The 18,943-nt window shown below is 34.3% G+C and overlaps 1 protein-coding gene across 2 annotated transcripts in view; it reads right to left on the bottom strand.

Moving 5' to 3' along the window:
- Positions 1–18,943, bottom strand: part of LOC131432829 (protein hu-li tai shao) — a 169,430-nt gene that overhangs the window by 110,753 nt on the left and 39,734 nt on the right. The window contains exons 7-9 of one of the 2 annotated variants that reach the window (XM_058599367.1): positions 13,034–13,057; positions 12,226–12,339; positions 11,872–12,157 (exon numbers count right to left, since the gene is read on the bottom strand). In XM_058599367.1, the coding sequence (XP_058455350.1) occupies positions 11,872–12,157; positions 12,226–12,339; positions 13,034–13,057 (424 nt within the window). The remainder of the gene's footprint in view (positions 1–11,871; positions 12,158–12,225; positions 12,340–13,033; positions 13,058–18,943) is intronic. The other variant, XM_058599368.1, reaches the window with a different exon arrangement.

Below are 18,943 nucleotides of genomic sequence, written 5' to 3'. Positions count from 1 at the left end.
ATAGAAGATAGTTTTCGCATGTTTTCAACGTGTTTCGCTTAAGACTTAGGAGTGATTTGAATGAAAATTTCACACATTGGAGGAATTGGGGTAAAATAGTTACCAAAACGTTTCGTGCGGCCAGTATAAGTTCTGGCATTCGATTCTACAGACTTTTTTTTATATAAGATAAGCTAGATTTAGTAAACTTCCAATAAGTTTTACCGAGATTTAAGGACGATTTACAATAAGATATCATGAAATAGAGGAATTGGGTTAAAATAGTCACCAGATCGATTCGTGCGACCAGTGTAGGTTCTTTCATTCGATTCTCCAGACTTTTTGCATAATACAAGATAGTTTTCGTATTTCACATATTGGAGGAATTGGGGTAAAATAGCTACCAAAACGTTTCGTGCTGCAAGTATATGTTCTGGCATTCGATTCTACAGACTTTTTTACATAAGATAAGCTAGATTTAGTAAACTTCCAATAAGTTTTACCGAGATTTAAGGACGATTCACAATAAGATATCATGAAATGGAGGAAATGGGGTAAAATAGCCACCAAAACGTTGCGTGCGGCCAGTGTACATTCTTCCATTCGGTTCTCCAGACATTTTTACATAAAATCAAGCTATTTCTGTAGACCGCACTAGATTTCTTTTCAAGTTAGAAAACAAATACTACAGAAAACCCTAAAACTGCTGGACATTTTGGGTAAAACGAGCAGGATGGCGATTCGTGGGGCCATTAAAAACCATGCTATTGAATTTCTTGGATTTTGTTACATAAGAAACACTCTTCTTTCTTGCCTTTTTCCATGGTTCCCGATTTCTTTGCGGGTTTTCTGGGGTTTTCACTGTGCAACGGAAGCTTGAGCAAACCTGATATAAAAATATATTCGAAACTGGCTTCAAATGAACGGTTTGACGGCAGTTAGAGTGGAAACTGGGTTAGGCATCAAGCGAAAACGACATAAATGTGTTCATATTTGTGTTTTATGAATTTAGTTGTAGTGTTCGTCATCATCGTGTATTTGTTTTTTTTATATATGTACTAGCTGAATTACTCGGCGTTGCTCGGAAATGTTTCGTGAAGGAAAGACCGAAAAAAATTCTCGAAGTTATCCTGCTTAGTGAAATACTCTGATTGTAGTGAAACATAACTTAGACGGAAGCCTGATAGAACAATACTCCGTTCATGTTCAGATTGCGTATGATCAGTGTCCCATCTCAGATCTCACAATAATCATAATTTTCATGGTATTCTCGACAAATTAGTTTTATATTTAAACTCTTTTGTTAGAAACATTTAAAACACCTTTCTCTCTATAAATACCTTCTTAGTAACCTCAGAGATTCATTTGTATATGTGATTGTAACGTACTTCCGTACTTCCTCGTCACATTCGATCTACAATACCTTTGGCTTCCATGGCTATGAACACTTACTACTCTCTCCTCTTTATAAAAATGTTTATGACATTATTAATTGCTCAAAATTTTCATCTGATAATGTTTATTTTATAACGAAAGGCTGTTTAACATCATAACTACATTTGTACTATAGAATAACGTTTTTATATCATTTATTTATACTTTAGTTTTCCATCACCTTGAGTCGACAGTTTTCTCCAATTGCATAAAAAATGCACATTGATTGTATGATTTCGTCAATTCAATGTTGAGAATACTTATTCCATCTCCCTCTTGTGAATATTTTTGTGAACCTCACTTAGTTACTAGAAATATACTGTACTCGTAAAGAAGTACCAATTTTTCGTAAAACCTTACCTCTTGCACTTACTCCACTCTCTCACCCTCAAAATAACCTTATAATCTATTTTGATTTAACTTCCTTTTTGTCAGTGAACTTACTACAGATCTCCTTCATGAATACCCTGAGTAGTGTAGAAAGTATCTGAGCTTTTCAAAACATATCGATTCCCACCTTTGGTACATGTGCCAAACTTGGTGGCGATTAGTTTAGTTGTTTCGTAGTTATGCTGAGACTTAAATACACTCGCATTCATAGACAGATAAAGATTATTTTCCCCTAGTTCTTTGAATTTCCCGGCAAAATGGAACTAGATCCTTTGAAATTATTTAAATAAAATTGCGTTGCACTCGAATTAACAACAGCAATACTATCTACTACCCTTACAACTATCTTTGAACAGCAAAAATCTTCTATGCCAAGTGTGATAGCAATCCGTTCACTAGTTTCAGAGTTATACCACCCCCATATATATCATTTCTAAGGTATGGAAAATGTTTGCATGATTTTCACAAATTATCGATTCTTGTCAAATTTTATGATTTTTTTCATAGCCTGTTAATGATACTTGCTACGCTTCCTCCCCTATAAAAGAGCCTTTATGACTATTTCTGAAGAGAAAGAAATAACTGTGCCAAATTTTATAGCAATTCGTGCAATTGTAATGCCGTTACAAACAATACACTCCTTTTTAGAGGCACTTACTACACTCTCTCCTCACCCACTCAGTACCGATTCTCGTCATATTAGATCAATTTTTTATGACTATATTTATTAAGGACACTTACTACGCTCCCTCCCCCATAAAAATATGCTTATGACCATCTCTGAAGAGCAAGAAGTACATGTGCCAAGTTTGATAGCAATCCATTCAGTAATTTCGGAGTTATGCCATTACGAACATTACACTCCCTTTTTAAAGGCACTTGCTACATCCACCCCAAATACCCCCCCCCCCCCCATCAAATTGGACAATTTTTTTCATGTCCCCCCCCCCCCTCCGTTTTATGAATACTAACACGCTTCCTCCCCTGTCAAAATATCCTTATGACCGTTTCAGAAGAGTATCTGTGCTGCCAAGTTTGGTGGCAATCCGTTCAGTAGGTTCGAACGTATGCTGTTCCCCCCCCCCCCCCCCCCCCACACTTTTTAAAGGCACTTGCTACATCCACCCCCCGTATAGTCATATCTAAGGTATGCAAAAAATGTTTCTATGGTCTTTAGATAATAATAAAGATAATATATATTGTACATACATACATATATTCATCCACACATACATTCACATATACATAGATATACATACATACAGGGCTTTGTGTTGAAGCACGCGAAGACACGCAGAGCCCCTAGAGAAAATTTTGAAAATATCACCATTCCGGGCATTTAGAAGCTTATCGTATTTATCAATTCGTAAATGACTTTGATCATCAACTGACCAGACCAACGAATCGAATGATATCAATATTGATGATATCCTCCCTGTTTTTGCGTCATCATATGGAGGTTGGGATTTAGAAAACTGCTTCAAAATTTATTACGTTGAGCCTTTTTTCAACAGCCTATACTGTAAAATCTAATGAAGATACAAAAAATCATCCAAGACATGAAATGTGCGTCTTTTCCTTAGCTTTCAAACAAGCGATTTCATGAAACAACCTTTAAAGTTAATTACGCGGACCGTACCGCAGCGTAATTCGCTCGGATACGAGCTTAACTTGTCGACACATGTGGCGCCACAGATCGAATCCTAACTTTGTCAGTTTATTGTTAGTAACGTTTCAGGCAGAAAACGAGTAAAATTGGGACAGAGGATTTACGTGAGTAATAAAATAATGGTGACATAAAGTGTTTGCACAGTTGCAATTTTTCTATGATTTGGTTTATTTGGTTTACAAAAACTCAATACTTCAAACGTGTCCTGGGTAGAGAAAACTTTCATTTTCAATTCCTTGTCTCCGTGCTGCTCAACATAGTGAAACGATTGTGTTCGAGAAATTATTTTACATTTTTCGAAACGATTTTTAAGAAATTTCTCTGCTTTTACATAATCTTCCGAACATTTCTATATGACTAAAATATTGGGTAGAAAAGATGCTTTCTAGTCCACTCGTACAATTCATTCGCGGTCGAAATTTGACAATCATTGATCATTTTTAAACTTGCGCGACGTGCCATTCTTTTGATAGTTCCTCCAGCACCGTCGCATGGCCCTTTTCGATGAGCTGTCGCGTGAAAATTCCACTGTGCAAAACGATGAAAATCATGCTCGTGATGAAAAATATTCGCAAAGTGTTTGACATTTTTGAATTTCTGAGCAGCGCCATTAGAAAAATAGATGCACTTGCGTATATGTGGATAGCATTGTGAAAAATATTGATTAAGAGCTTCAAAAAAAACATGCGCAGCTATTGCGTAATGTTTCTTGCAATCAGAAATAATTACTAATGTTTCATGATCGATTTTGCTGTTCATTTTATAATAGAAAACAATGAGGAATATAGTCGCTTGGTCGTCGTTTCAATGAAAGCCAGTTATGGCATTTTGAATAACGAAGGCGTAATTTTCCGCAAAATCGCCAATTATTAAACTTTCGTCACTCTTCAAATTTTTTTTTCACATTATTTTTCACATTTTTTCACTTTTCACTTTTTTTCACATCGGCATAATGCGGATAGCCTTTCAAGGTTGTGTCCGAGCGAATTGCGCTGCGGTACGCTACGCTCGTAATTGAAAAATTCACTGCTCCGAAAGTATTGATCTTTCCACTCTGAAACTTTGCCAAGATTAAGTTAAACACCTAAGGTTTCTTTTCTCAAAAAAAAAAAAAAAAAAAAAAAAAATTAGGCCCAAGTTTGAAATTTTTTTATTTGTTTATTCATTTTTAAGTTTTTTCATTATATTAACTTTAAAGGTTGTTTTATGGAATCGCTTATTTGAAAGCTAAGGAAAAGACACACATTTCATGTCTTGGACGAATTTTTGTATCTTTTTTAGATTTTACAGTATAAGCTGTTGAAAACAGACCACCCATTTCAGTAAACTTGTCAAATCGATTAACCATATAATGGGGATTGCTTCCAATTTGACATTTGGTTCAAGAAATGTTTTTGTCGCAATAGCAATATTAATTTAGTGAACTTTGAGAAAATTATAAAATTCATCTTCACTCGATTTTTTTCCCAATTAAATATGTTCAAATATTTATTAATCATTGTTAAATTTCATATTCATGATAATATTTTTGGCAAATTGCCACCCAACTCGAAATGCTTTAAAAAGTTATGAAGTCGAATTCATACGGATGATCATTTGAAAAAGCTGTTCTTGTAGGTAGATCATTTTATTTTCCGTAATATCGCCTAAATCGACTTCGTTTAAAGAAGCGAATGACATTGAAAGAGCGAATGGCCTGGTTTTGTTTGTTTACTTTCGAAGAAATAAGCGCAAAAGAAGGCGTAAGTGCGGCATTTGTACCGTTTGGCTGATTTTCAGGTATATTCTGTAAATTTATGGTCGTTGATTTGACTCGTTCTTTTCTAAGAGAACGAGCGTTTCCCCTAACAAACGAGCGTTTTCTCCTGGCGAACCATTTCAAATAGTTGGATTTATGATTTCCATTACAATTAGAACATTACAATCTATCAAATGCGAATTACCACGATTCAAACCACATGATCCTTATGACAGTTTTGGTACCATGTCCGAAGCCTTGGCAACGACGAAATTGCGTTAAGTTTGCAATACCCAAAAACACCAGCTCTCCCCTTTCCCATTCAAATCATTGGCAACACCCTTTTTGTGAACATGGCGCCCTCAGGCGAATCCGAATCGAATCTAGTGCATACAAGTATGGGAGAGAAATGTCAAAATCTGTGCGCGCCAAAATAGCAGCACTGTGCACCCATACAATCGACATGATATGTTTAATGTGATGCCGTACGATGACGTTACTGAACTGAAGATCAGGACTTGCAAATTGACGCAACGATTATTAACAAAAGAGTATAACTCTCTGTACTATTCACACACTTTCGTAAGTTAGGTAGAATTCACCCAAGCAAGGAGAGGTGCTTCGTTCGTTCGTTCATTCGTTCATGACGAATCTAATCCAACCTGCAGTAAGCTATAGTAACTATAGTGGAAATATGTTCAACAGGAAACGTGAATGATGAATCTTGATAAAAGTGTTAAACCGTTAGTTTTTAGGAATCTATGCTGATAAATACCGTCTAAGAGATACAGCTATACGATTTCTCTTCGGAAAAATGTGTTTGTAATAGAAAAACGTAGCAGCAGGAAGAGAATCCTCCGGCGGATGGCCCACGATGTAGACGTGGAGGGTTCGTCAGTATTATTCTTGTACTGGTTCAACGAACATTTGAGAAAAGAATTTTTTCAACAATTAAAACAAAATGGTCTAAATCGCAAGCACACTAGAAAACGAGAAAATATTTAAAAGCCCTTTTCCAATCGAAGAACATACACTGAAATGAAAATCTTATTTATATTCATTAGATTTGTCATATGAATCATACGCAGAATATAATTCATAGAAATTATATGGAAACTTATAATCTTTATTTAATGTGTACGTCAAATCTAAATGGACGTTATCATAATGAAAGTTATAAAAATATCCCATATAATTTATATGGAAATCCGATGAAAGTCGTGAATAGTTGTGTCCTCGATATTCATCAACTGCTCCAGACCATTTTTTTCAGGAAGTTTCGCATCTCAATGTAATTTTAAATCGCTGACAAGACAGCTCATCCAACTTCGTTCAAGGATAAGCGTTAACGAACCATGAAATATATATCCGGTACATTTCATTACTCTATCTGTGTAGTAAGATTAATTTTTTTATTTTCAGTCTCGGGATCTCACTTCTCTTTCGCAAATATCATGAGGTGCTCCCTTACCGAATGGAATACTAGTACAGCTTGAATCCCCAAAGAAAAGTAGTAGTTGGCAATTATCTGCTATTCGCATGACCTCCATTGAAAGTTATATATATATATATATATATATATATATATATATATATATATATATATATATATATATATATATATATATATATATATATATATATATATATATATATATATATATATATATATATATATATATATATATATATATATATATATATATATATATATATATATATATATATATATATATATATATATATATAAATAAATTTTATAAAACTAGTCATATGGTATATATGAACCTATATAAATAAATTCGAAGTGAATATAATATGCGCTTCATAGATTGTTCCAATGTATGTTGTGCGGATATCTAGTAATGGTTATAAGACGCGCCAATAAATTTGACTCAGACTGGAAATTTCATTCGTTATATGAAAATCTTGTGAAAATAACGTTAAGAAGAGTTTTATGTTTCATAAGATTAGCTCATATATTTGACATGATGTTGAACACATCTTGTAACTATTATTGGAAGTGCTAATAGTGCAAAATCATTAGAATATCATATAATGTGAAAAAGAAAATTTAGCTCAGTGTACAACCTTTTCCACACTGAAAAGTTTATAGTACCATTCCAATTTGTAGCCGACTTGAAAATAATTAAATTACTATGTATTTCCATAAATTTACCTTCGAAATTTTCTTATTTGTTTTAAAGGATTCAACATTCGTTACAACCAGCGTTATTATATAAATTATGAGCAAACATTTAAATAAACTCAAACTGAAACGGCACATGCACGAAAAAGCTTGTTTTGATTTTGGATGCATATGCTCCCATGTTTATGATATGAATATAAAAGGTAACACAAACAAAATTTGATCATTTAAATTATTTTGTTGATGTGACATTTGAAGATTTCGATTTCAGAGGAATTTTTCAAACAAACATTAGCTCATTTTAAGTGAATCAATGGATTCTTTATTGATTAAAAAATGTATGCATTAATTGAATTTTTTTAAATTTGGTTTATGTGCCCTTATGAAAATTTGTCATCGATTTATTTCCTCTTCCAAGAGTGTAGATTAGTTACACCATCAAGCCATATTTAATAAGTATAATTTCTATTCTTCTTTAAATATTTCAGCAACGAATTTGCACATGGTGAAAGGATCAATGCACAATTCCTGGCCGCCAGTGTTCAGTTGGTCAACATAGACTGGTTCGTCTGACAAGGAATTGATATTGTATATCCTGGATCCATAAATGAGCCCGGTTTAGAATCTGCGCTATTCAGCCGCCCGACCGGTAAACCCACAAAAAAAAACCTGTTTTAATCCACCTAGTGGTGTGATGATTCCTTTCCCATATCAATCATACTATCATGTATAATACTGTGGTATTCTTCAAAATAATTTTCTTCGATTCTTAAAAGAATAACCGAAATCGGTTTGTTTGACCATCTATTGATAAAAACTGTCAATTGGAAAAGATTTGAGGTCGATTTAGAAATTTTTTCAAAGTTTTTTCCATTTTAAGTGATGGTATACAATTTTTAACACACTTTACACTATATTTCCGAATTCGGAAGTCGGATCCGCATGAAATTCAGGAATTACGCATGAGACCGCAGGACCTTTCATTTGAACCTAAGTTTGTGAAAATCGGTTCAGCCATCTATGAGAAAAGTAAGAACACATATTTTCTTTTTTTGCACATTTTGCCCCATATCTCCCGAACCGGAAGTCGGATCCAAATAATATTCAGGAATTTTGTATGGGATTACAAGACCTTTCATTTCAATCTAAGTTTGTGAAAATCGGTTCAGTCATCTCTGAGAAAAGGTAGTGCACTTATTTTCACAATTTTTTCCACATTTTACCCCATAATTCCGGAACCGGAAGTCGGATTCAAATAATATTCAGGAATTTTGTATGGGACCACAAGACCTTTCATTTGAATCTAAGTTTGTGAAAATCGGTTCAGCCATCTCCGAGAAAAATTAGTGCAAAAAAACGTTACATACACACACACACACACACACACACACACACACACACACACACACACACACACACACACACACACACACACACACACACACACACACACACACACACACACACACACACACACACACACACACACACACACACACACACACACACACACACACACACACACACACAGACAGGATCAGCCCCATGAGGTTGTTCGAGCCATTGATGTGGAACAAGGCAACCAAAATTTCTGATGATCGACATTTTCAATTAATTGTCACACTTTCGAATTTGCAAATGCACGAGAGTCTGCTTAGATTGATCTTTATTAGGAACCAACACCGAACACGCGAACCCAGAATATAAACTCTATTTTTTGTGATTTGTATTTGTTTTGTAGCCGACGGAATTACATTAATATCCCAAATGTATGTAATTATATGTTTATGTGCGATACGGATATCGATATTTAAGCTTCTCTTCACCAAGCTTGTGTTCAAGTTTTGTATGCAAGAAGTTATTTTATAGTGTTTCTCTACCATTACTACCATTCTGCGATTTCGGTATAAGGGGCTGTCCATAAAAGACGTCACGCCGCAAGAGGGAGGGGGGTGTTTCATAAAACGTGACCTTTTGTGACAGGGGGAAGGGGGGGGATGTTTTTGGAATGTGACGTCCAATATATGCAATGAGCGCATTTTTGAAATACCTAATTATGTTACTGCTCTGCCCAATTTCCTGAAAAAATCTCCTCAATAAATGTTTACATTCTATAGGAAAACGTGTATTTGTTGATGTAAAAGCTTCTTCTTGTAAATTCGGAAATAAATGATGCAGGAAATCATTTCTGTTGTGATCAGCAAAAGTGCACGGAGGAGCGAGTAAATTAGCGAAATTAATAAATTTTGCCTAATATGAGTAAAAAAGAAAAAAATGCCTTCAAACGGTTTAACTTAAGTTATTTCTCTTATCTGATTCTGATGCAGTTTATTCAATTGTACTCCATTTGAAAAAGGCCGGGAGATCAACGATTTCAGACGTAGATCATGTCATGTATTATCTTGATCACATGTGATTTTCCTCCACACACATCAAAGCTTATCGAATCATCCAATGATTGAACTTACATAAATCAAGAATCACTTTAGCTTAAAATCACTACCCATTGTGTGACGGAAGATCAGTACCGATATTGATCGATGTGATTTAAAATTCACTGATCAACTGATCTTGAAAAGATTCTTCGGCAGTGATCTCGTTTTGATGTGGTTTTGGTCTTTATTTTCTCAGCCCTGTATGTTACACTAAGGAAATATTATTCTTTACCTAAAACAATAATATATCTGTGTACCCCTGGGAGGAATAAAACAGATGATTTAAATGTTTCATCAATTCCAACCAAATACTTTTGTCAATTTATATAATCGATCTTAAAAAAATAATTCCGATGATTTTGTAGTTTCAGGGATATTTTTTAATTTAGGGACAGCATGTAACTAATCGATTTTTCCCTCATATTTGTATGGTTTGTCATACATATTGAGAATGTATTGAGATGAATTTTATTTATTTTGAATTCGTGACATGTGACATAGGGGGGGTAGGGGGTCTTTGCTTATGTGACAATTTGTGACAAAGGGGGGATGGGGAGTCAAAAATCGTCAAAAAAGCGTGACGTCTTTTATGGACAGCCCCTTAGCGATAAAGTTTTTCTCATTAATCCGCTTACTCCTTCAAAACCGTCGACTATGGCAGGGAAATCTGGTATACCGGAGATTTTTAGCAGACAAAATAGGACAATGTTAGCTATTAATCAACATTTCAATGATATACAATTAAAAATACATGGCTATGAACATTCAAATCAATACGTAGAAATATTTCCAATCAAATGGTGACATAACATCAATAATTGATACAAAATTGACTGAGCTGTAATTGTTCAAAACCTGACCACATTTCTACGTGTATTTTTCTTGAGTTTCTATTTTGCACCCCTATATAGAAAACAAAAATGTGTTCCACATTAAAAAACAATTTGTGACCAATTTTATCGAGGATTTGCATTTATTATGTTCTTTACATCATTGAATGTGCTCTCACTAAGACGAGATTATTAATATCTTTGAGTGCGAAAATCTTCTTTCGATTTACGTATTAGAATGAGAAATTCCTGGTAACAGTTCTGCTAAACAGCAGTTTGTATAAGTCGAGATCGGAGAGCATACAATAAAAGTATTGTCCACTGAAGAAAACATTTGCTGGAACCCATCATTAAAATAGAACTTTTTTTCAAACAAATGATTCACCCATGTAAAAAAATGTTTCTTGAAAATTCGCGCCAAATCCGCGCTATTGCATCATAATCGGAGCAGAAACCGCGTGAAATCCGCGAATATCGCAACCGTAACAACCCTGAATATGAAAAATTCAACCACCCAACTGACAAGAATGAGATTTGATTTGAAAGAGTTTGATTTTAATATAGAATATGGCCCTTATTACCGGTGTCACTACACTGTGAAAACTAAGTGAAGTGACTGTGACCCTTATTATGGGTATCACTTCACGGTGGAAATCAAGTGAAGTGAACGTAGGTCCTTTTTACGAAAGTCACTTCTGAGACAAAAGCAATTACTTGAATGAACTTGATGTCATTATGAACATCACGTAATGTAGCGGCTGATACACTATCACAATATCATCAGACGAATTAGAAGTTTTGCGACAACACATTTCGTTGTTCTTTTCTCTTCAGCCCTTCTTCCACAAACTTATTTTTCAAATCCCAATACGACACAATCGCTTGCACACTTACTTATCAATACAATGGCCTAACTGCCATTGGTTAAGCCACCAAAGTATATAGAAAACACGTGATATTCTAAATCCTCCCACCGATGTCAATACCATCAAATTAATAGAAGTAATTGTCAGGGAGAAAGCGTATAAATAGTAAAGATATTGGCAGAATAAATGATTCATTATTGATTCCGACACAAGTAATCTGTGTTTTGAGTTTTAAGATAAAGAAAACCCAAATTCGAATGGAACGAGAAATTCGACCACCACTTTTACAGCTATTTCATAGTGTTTTTTATAAGAAGACAACAGAAAAATTATTATAATAAACAAATAAAACCTCTGATTAAACGAAAATATCATACTTACAATCACCATGTCGCTTTTTTTCAACAGTTTTCTTGTATTCATTCAGTTCGTCATCAGTAACTGAGTCGAATGGATTCTTTGCATAAGGCGCCTTATAAACGGTAGCGTTATGTTGATAGCCTCGCTGGATAATGCCCTTCGAAGCTGCTCCCATGAGTACAACGTGATCGCCAGTTGCGGAAACATTTGCATCTTTCAACCGGTTTGCTTCATCCCAAGACACACCCTCCAAGATGTGCGATTGAGGTCCAGCAGATATTTTATCAGCTCGTCGATAATCTTTAATCTGTGTGTCAAACAAGTAAATTACTACCAAAAGTTTTATCTAACTGTGTATGTTTCAAGAAGACTTACCTGCTGCTGGATTCGTTTAAATTCTTTCGGATTTGTATTGGGGGGAACGAACTGTAACGCACCTTCTATTTTTACTGGTGTCGATGAATGTGTTGGAGAAGCTTCCGCTACCCACTACCGAAGAAAGAAACAAATAGTATAACTATTGTTGGCGACAAACTTTTAGCACAAAAATGTATTTATGTATATCTATATACATACATATATATATATATATATATATATATATATATATATATATATATATATATATATATATATATATATATATATATATATATATATATATATATATATATATATATATATATATATATATATATATATATATATATATATATATATATATATGTATATATATATTGTATATATTGTAGAGAAAAAACATTAAATAATTAGAATCACTGCTTAAATAAGCAAATATTATGCAGTTAATTAGAAGTTAGTTTAGTAATCTCAGATTAGTTGTTAGTATTTACCAAATTAGTGATTGAATTAGAAATTGGAATATACTAGTCGCTATTTTTTCTTTCAACGGTAGAGGCTAAAGCGGCATTATTATTCTCGTTAGTGTGTATTAGTGTGAATAACAAAAGAAGACCGATGCACCATGTATTCTACGGAATAATAAGCACGAAAAATCCGATGACTCGGTGATTTATTTTTAATTAATCCAACTAGAATGCTTATTTTCTTAATAGTAAGAATGATGATAATAATAATAACCATAACAGCAATAATCAAAATAATAGTAATAAGAAGAATAGATAGTATAACCCAAATAAAATGACGCATAATGCTATTTTACCTCCTCAATGTTTGCATCAATCCACTAAAACAAAATTTAGAAAGAAAAATAATGTAACTCAACTGTAGTAGTAGTCATAGTAATAACGAATACTAATTTATCAAACAGAACAAATTATAAACACACCAGTTTCATATAATTGATGTTTAGTAAAAAACTATTTTTTTTGTTTCAAAAAAGATTAACTGGTTTATTGCGTCTAATTTGATCTAGTATATTGAATACAATCATCTTACTCTATTTGATCATTGGAAAAAGGGTCTTATTTTCAATGTTTTAATACTTTCAAATATTGTTAGCGTGGATAGGCACAGAGTAATCCAGAGACTGCTGGGCGGTGAAATTTAAATATACTATTTATCTATTTTGTTTTTCATGTCATTATTTAGATTTGCTTCGGTAGTATCCTATTTCGTCGACGGTTATTAAGCATACAGCCAATTGGCGTAAAGGTTATTTAACACAAAAGCCGTTTAGTATAACGATCATTTAGCATAATTTTGAAAGAACACAGCGAGAATAGTGGCACCTCGTTGGTCTAGTGAACAACGACAAAACGAAAATTTTGTGTTCATAACAAAACAAAATTTTGGGTTCATAACAAAACAAAATTTTGGGTTCACACATTTTTGAGAGAAAGCAATAGTTAATAAGAAACCATTTTATGCTAACATTCATTTTAATAGCCCATCATGAGTAAAATATAATGACAACTGAATCGGTTCAAGTATATAATATTGCCTCGTCATTATACAAGTGATTTGAACACTTGGTGAATGAAATATTTGTCAACACATTTTGATTCATTGTTTCTATAACTTTTATTCATGCATTGTTAGGAGAATGATAAAATTTCCATCGTCCGTATACAGTGCTGTTTTAAATCAAGGGTTTGCAAACTTTCAGCTTTTATTGTGGTTTTATTGCAATTAAACCAGCTAAGTAGTATTGGTAGTGAAAGAATATCACAAATTATAGAGCCATAGGAATTACGCACAAGCCAGAGGGTGATGAGTAGAAAAGTTCATGTAATTAAACTATTATTTTCTACCAGAGGAGTCGAAATTAAGAATTCTATCTGTATCTTCTGAATGTAGTTTCAAAAAAAAATGTAGGTGGCTCCTGAACCATTTGACAAGAATTCACTGTGACTATTATCGTTGTAGTATAGTTTTGCATGTACTGTTATAAATGAGCGAATTCAAAAGCTTTATTTCGCATAAGGCCAAATGGATTTTTCTAATCCACATTTAAGGAGTGTATCGAAAATAAGCTATCCACTTACATTTGTGTTGTACGCATGTATTTGTGATGGTTTTTTTATGCTCAGATCATAGCATACTGTGCGTTTGGCTGTCAGCTTTTGTTTGTTTACTTGTTTGAAGCGGTTTGGAATTCATCATGCCAGTGTTAAAACCATCACAATACTTTACTGTCGTCGTTGGGGAGGATGTGAGCGATGCGGACAGGTCGATTTAAGTGGAAAAATTCGGTCGAAAGGTACTGGTATGGCAAGCAATATGTTCCTGTGGTTTGAAGTCAACCATTTCTTACACTAATGGAACTATTAAAACAGAAATCTATCGATCTGAGTGTCTCTAGAAGAGATTCCTGCCTCTATATAAGAAGTATAGTACACCGTGTGGCCGGAATTAGCGTCGGCTCACTATGCAAAAGCCACTCTCAATTGGCTTGCGGAAAAGGGTATGAATTTCGTTGAGAAAAATATCAATCCGACCTTCGACCCATCGAACGTAACTTGGCCATCGTGAAGAGGGTCTTCAAGAAGACTGGTAAGGCAGCTGGGAACATGCAGGACTTTAAAAAAATTGGGCTCATGCGTCCAAAAAATGCGATGCAACACTTCTCCGGAACTTGATGAAGAGCGTTCGATCAAAAGTTCGAAAATTCGTGAAGGAATAACTTAAATTTCATCCGGTTTTCATTATGCTCAAGTTTAACCTCGTACAATAAAGGATCAATTTTTAGTTTGAAAGAAAAATTTGTGGATAGCTTATTTTCGATACACTCCTTAGGGTAGTTCTATCTTCCATGGAACATATCATCTATTTTTTTTACTGCCAAATATAGTAGCAAGACATTGTGACCATCATTTACATTGTTAAATGTAAATGTCATACTCATTGCTTCTCGTGTATATTGAATTTATGCATAGTCCGGACACATCCAGAGTCTTGGATAACAGCCAGACGTTCGTTTTAATAATTCATTATTAGTTAGGTGTATATATGAAATATATTATTTGTCACAACACTACATTATACACGAGAATAATTTTTTCACCTTTTACAATCCGGGATAATAAAATACTAAAGTTTGTATCTTCTAAAAAGTGGCACAAATGTGGAATATATTATGAGGAAAAATATATGATTAACTCAAATACAGATGTAGCTCAGTTGGACGAAACGGTAGGTCTTCGATCGATCGATCATCGATAGAGTTGACAACGTTGAATGAATGAAACGAGAGCTACACAAAACATTTATAATGGTTTTTTTCCTATCCCTTTTGACACTGTCAGTATGATTCAGGGCATAAGGCCGCCAAGACTATTTTTCACAAAGATACTTCTGGAGGTCCAATTTTCGTCCAATACTATTATATAAAATTCTCGCATTTCGATATATTTGGTTCATCCCTGACAGTTTACCATCCGTTTGTGCACTTTTGTGCGTCTGGTAGACACTGCCTCACAATCGAAAAGTATCACGATCAATTTGATACAACGCGCCCATGTCCCTTTGCTGAGCTAAAGGTCAGGGAACAATTTTACTATAATTGAAAAATTTAAAAGCAAAGATAAATGTCTGCACCACAGAGAGAACACACTAAATCGAAAGCTTCGCCAAAAATATCCGTTTCTCGAAAAAAAAACCTGTTTTAATCCACCTAGTGGTGTAATAATGCCTTTCTCATATTATTTATATTTTCAAAAATATCACCAGAAGATTTTGTCAATTTTTTTTAAATCTGGGGTATAAACTAACATAACCTTTTCAAATTGTAAACAGTTAGAATTTTTCTTCATTTGGCATCGTCGCACTAAATGATTAAACACACTTTACCCTATAGTTCTGGAATCGGATGAAATTAAACAGACTATAGGAACTTTTATTTGAGCCTGTTTGTGGAAATCGATCGAATCATCTCTGAGAAAATTGAATGAGTCTCGTTTTGAACCTTTTGACCAATACTTCTGGTACTTCTGGAACCAGGAACTTGGAATCAGTATAGACAAAGTCGGTTCGTTTAGTAAGTAACTACAAATTGCATCAGTTTTAAGACAAATCTAGAAGAATTTTACTCTTCGTCGCTCTAAATGACTGTGTGAAACTCAATAGCAACCTATAGGACTACGAGATTTTTTATTTATTGAGTGACATTATTTGACATATACTTACACAGATACACACAGACACATATATTGCTCAACTCGATGAGCTGTGTCGAATTATATAGAACACTTAGGCCAAAGGCAGAGTGGGCGCGAGAAGCTGTGCCGATCTGGTGACTGGTCATTAGCAAACCTAGAGCGGGAAAAATATTGGCAGCAAATCAAAGGGACCCTGTCAGAGTGAAATCTGAGCAGATTTCTCGCTTGTACTCTGACAAGGCTCCTTTGATTTGCTGCTAATATCATTCCCGCTCTAGGTTTGCTAATGTCAGTCACCAGTTCGGCACAGTTTCTCGCACCCACTCTGCCTTCGGCCTTAGCCTTTCGGGTAAATTTTTCAAGTGATTGTATAAACTTTATATATGAGAAAAGCAATACGTGCACTTTTATTGAAAAGCATCGTTATCATGATCTTGTAATAACACAAACAAGTAGGTACAAATTGAATAAAAGTATTAGAAATTTACATAGTTTTCACAAGAAAATATAAATTTTAATGTGGCAATCATGCACAAAGAAAAGTCTTGGCATTACATTCCTTTTGTGGAATTTGGCCTTTCTGTTTCAACAGACTTCGCAGCCGATTCTTAATGTACAGAATCATTGCATGGCTAGTACTATGGATCCTCGAACATACGACAACTGGCTTGTAAGACCAGCGTCCTATGCATTGAACCACCAACCTGGGACGGCAACCCTGCACGCTATACGAAATTGAACAAAGCACGCTGCGAACGGAGCAAAGCCGCACGTACCGTCGCGTAGTAGTTTTGCATTGTCATTTTTAAGGAGCAAGACTCTTTGCAAGCGTATGAGTAATGTCAACAATATGTGCATAAAAACAAATTCCGGATCAGGATGAAATTGCATAGGATATTTAAAGAAAATGAGAGCTCTAATTTGAATCATGATTCGTTAAAACCGGCTTAACCGTTGCTTTACTATTATTGATGCTTTCGAAAGAGGAAACAGGGGACTAGTAGTTTCAAAGCAGTTTTATAAGATCTGTCAACTAGATGAATTTAGCAGTAAGTTTTATAAAAATGTTCACCTCGTTTCGCCATCGCTTGTGAAAAATACTCATGAAATTGAAAATTTTCACTAATCGCACTATAACACCGGAACCGAAAGTCGGATCTGGATAAACTTTTCGGAAACTTTTGAAAGAATTCCGGAACCGGAAGTCAGACCCAAATCAAACTCAGGAAAATTGTATAAGGTCATAAGACCTTTAATTTGAATTTAAGTTTGTAAGTTCTGTTCAGTCATCTCTGAGAAACGTGTGTGATTATGTGATTAAAACGCACAAGATATCGATCTATTATTTCCAAACAGGATTCTAAATGCTAGGCATCTCTCGTGGAGTAATCAGAAAAATAATAAGAAAGTACAAGCTCTTCATGATGAACTCTTCGCTGGTTTTAGGCCAGTTTTATTTCGAATAGCCCAACTAATCTATGAGAAATTCTTCTACAATTGAACTGATTCTTGCAGATTTGCAGTGAACTGACTTTGAGTCAGATCATCTACCAATAAAATTCAGGATTTTAAATTAAGTAATGATTATTTCAATTAGTTATGTATGCTACCACCTTAGAACTAATCGGCTAGAATACAGATATTATATCGAAAGCAATGTAAACCCTGAAATTTTATTAAAAATTTTCTTGATGTTACCTTGAGACTTGGCATCAATGTTGCAAGTGTGTTGAATATTCTAAAACTTAAAACCTTAAAACTTAGAAATCTTGATGTTACCTTGAGACTTGGCATCAATTTTGCAAGTGTGTTGAATATTCTGAAACTTAAAACCTTAAAACTTAGAAATCCAACAAAAGCATCCAGATTATCCTTATTTTTGAAAATTGTCATTGCGCTGTTATAGTAACAATTAGGAAAGCTCTGATGCTTGCTGATTGATTTAAAACTGCTGTTAAACCCTTAATTGAAGATATGGTCGAATTTTATTGATTGCAAGTGGTGGCAATGCCGATTGATAATCAATTTAAGTATTTTTGTTAGTTTTTATTGAATAAAAATTCGGGAAATAAAAAAAAATCTATTGAAATGATAAAAGTAAATCATCTGATAATAATTTACTAATTTTTTTTAGCAAAATCTACAGCATGGTAGGCTGTTTATAGAAGAAAACGATTTACTTATTGGCGTTTTCGTTTTTAATTTGCACTACACCGGTGCAGTGCTACACTGAGGCATGAATAAACGAACAAAAATGACGAAAACATAAACAGTAACCATTGACTACAATACACGATTCCATTGCACAGAGCTACACCAAACTTTTGATGAGTGCTACACCAGTGGTATCGGTGCAGAAAAAGTGTAGCACTGGTGTAGTGCAATTGGTAAAAACGAACGGTTTCAGTGCAGCTTTCGCTACACCAGTGTAGTGCAATTTAAAAACGAAAACGACATATGTCATTTTTATTGATTCCACTCGCTCAGTGTTGATATTTGTGTTATGCGCTGAA

This window comes from Malaya genurostris, chromosome 2 (genome assembly GCF_030247185.1).
Source record: "Malaya genurostris strain Urasoe2022 chromosome 2, Malgen_1.1, whole genome shotgun sequence".
Lineage (NCBI taxonomy): Eukaryota > Metazoa > Arthropoda > Insecta > Diptera > Culicidae > Malaya > Malaya genurostris.
The sequence above is the reverse complement of the archived record's forward strand: the minus strand, read 5'-3'. Positions and strand labels throughout refer to the sequence as shown.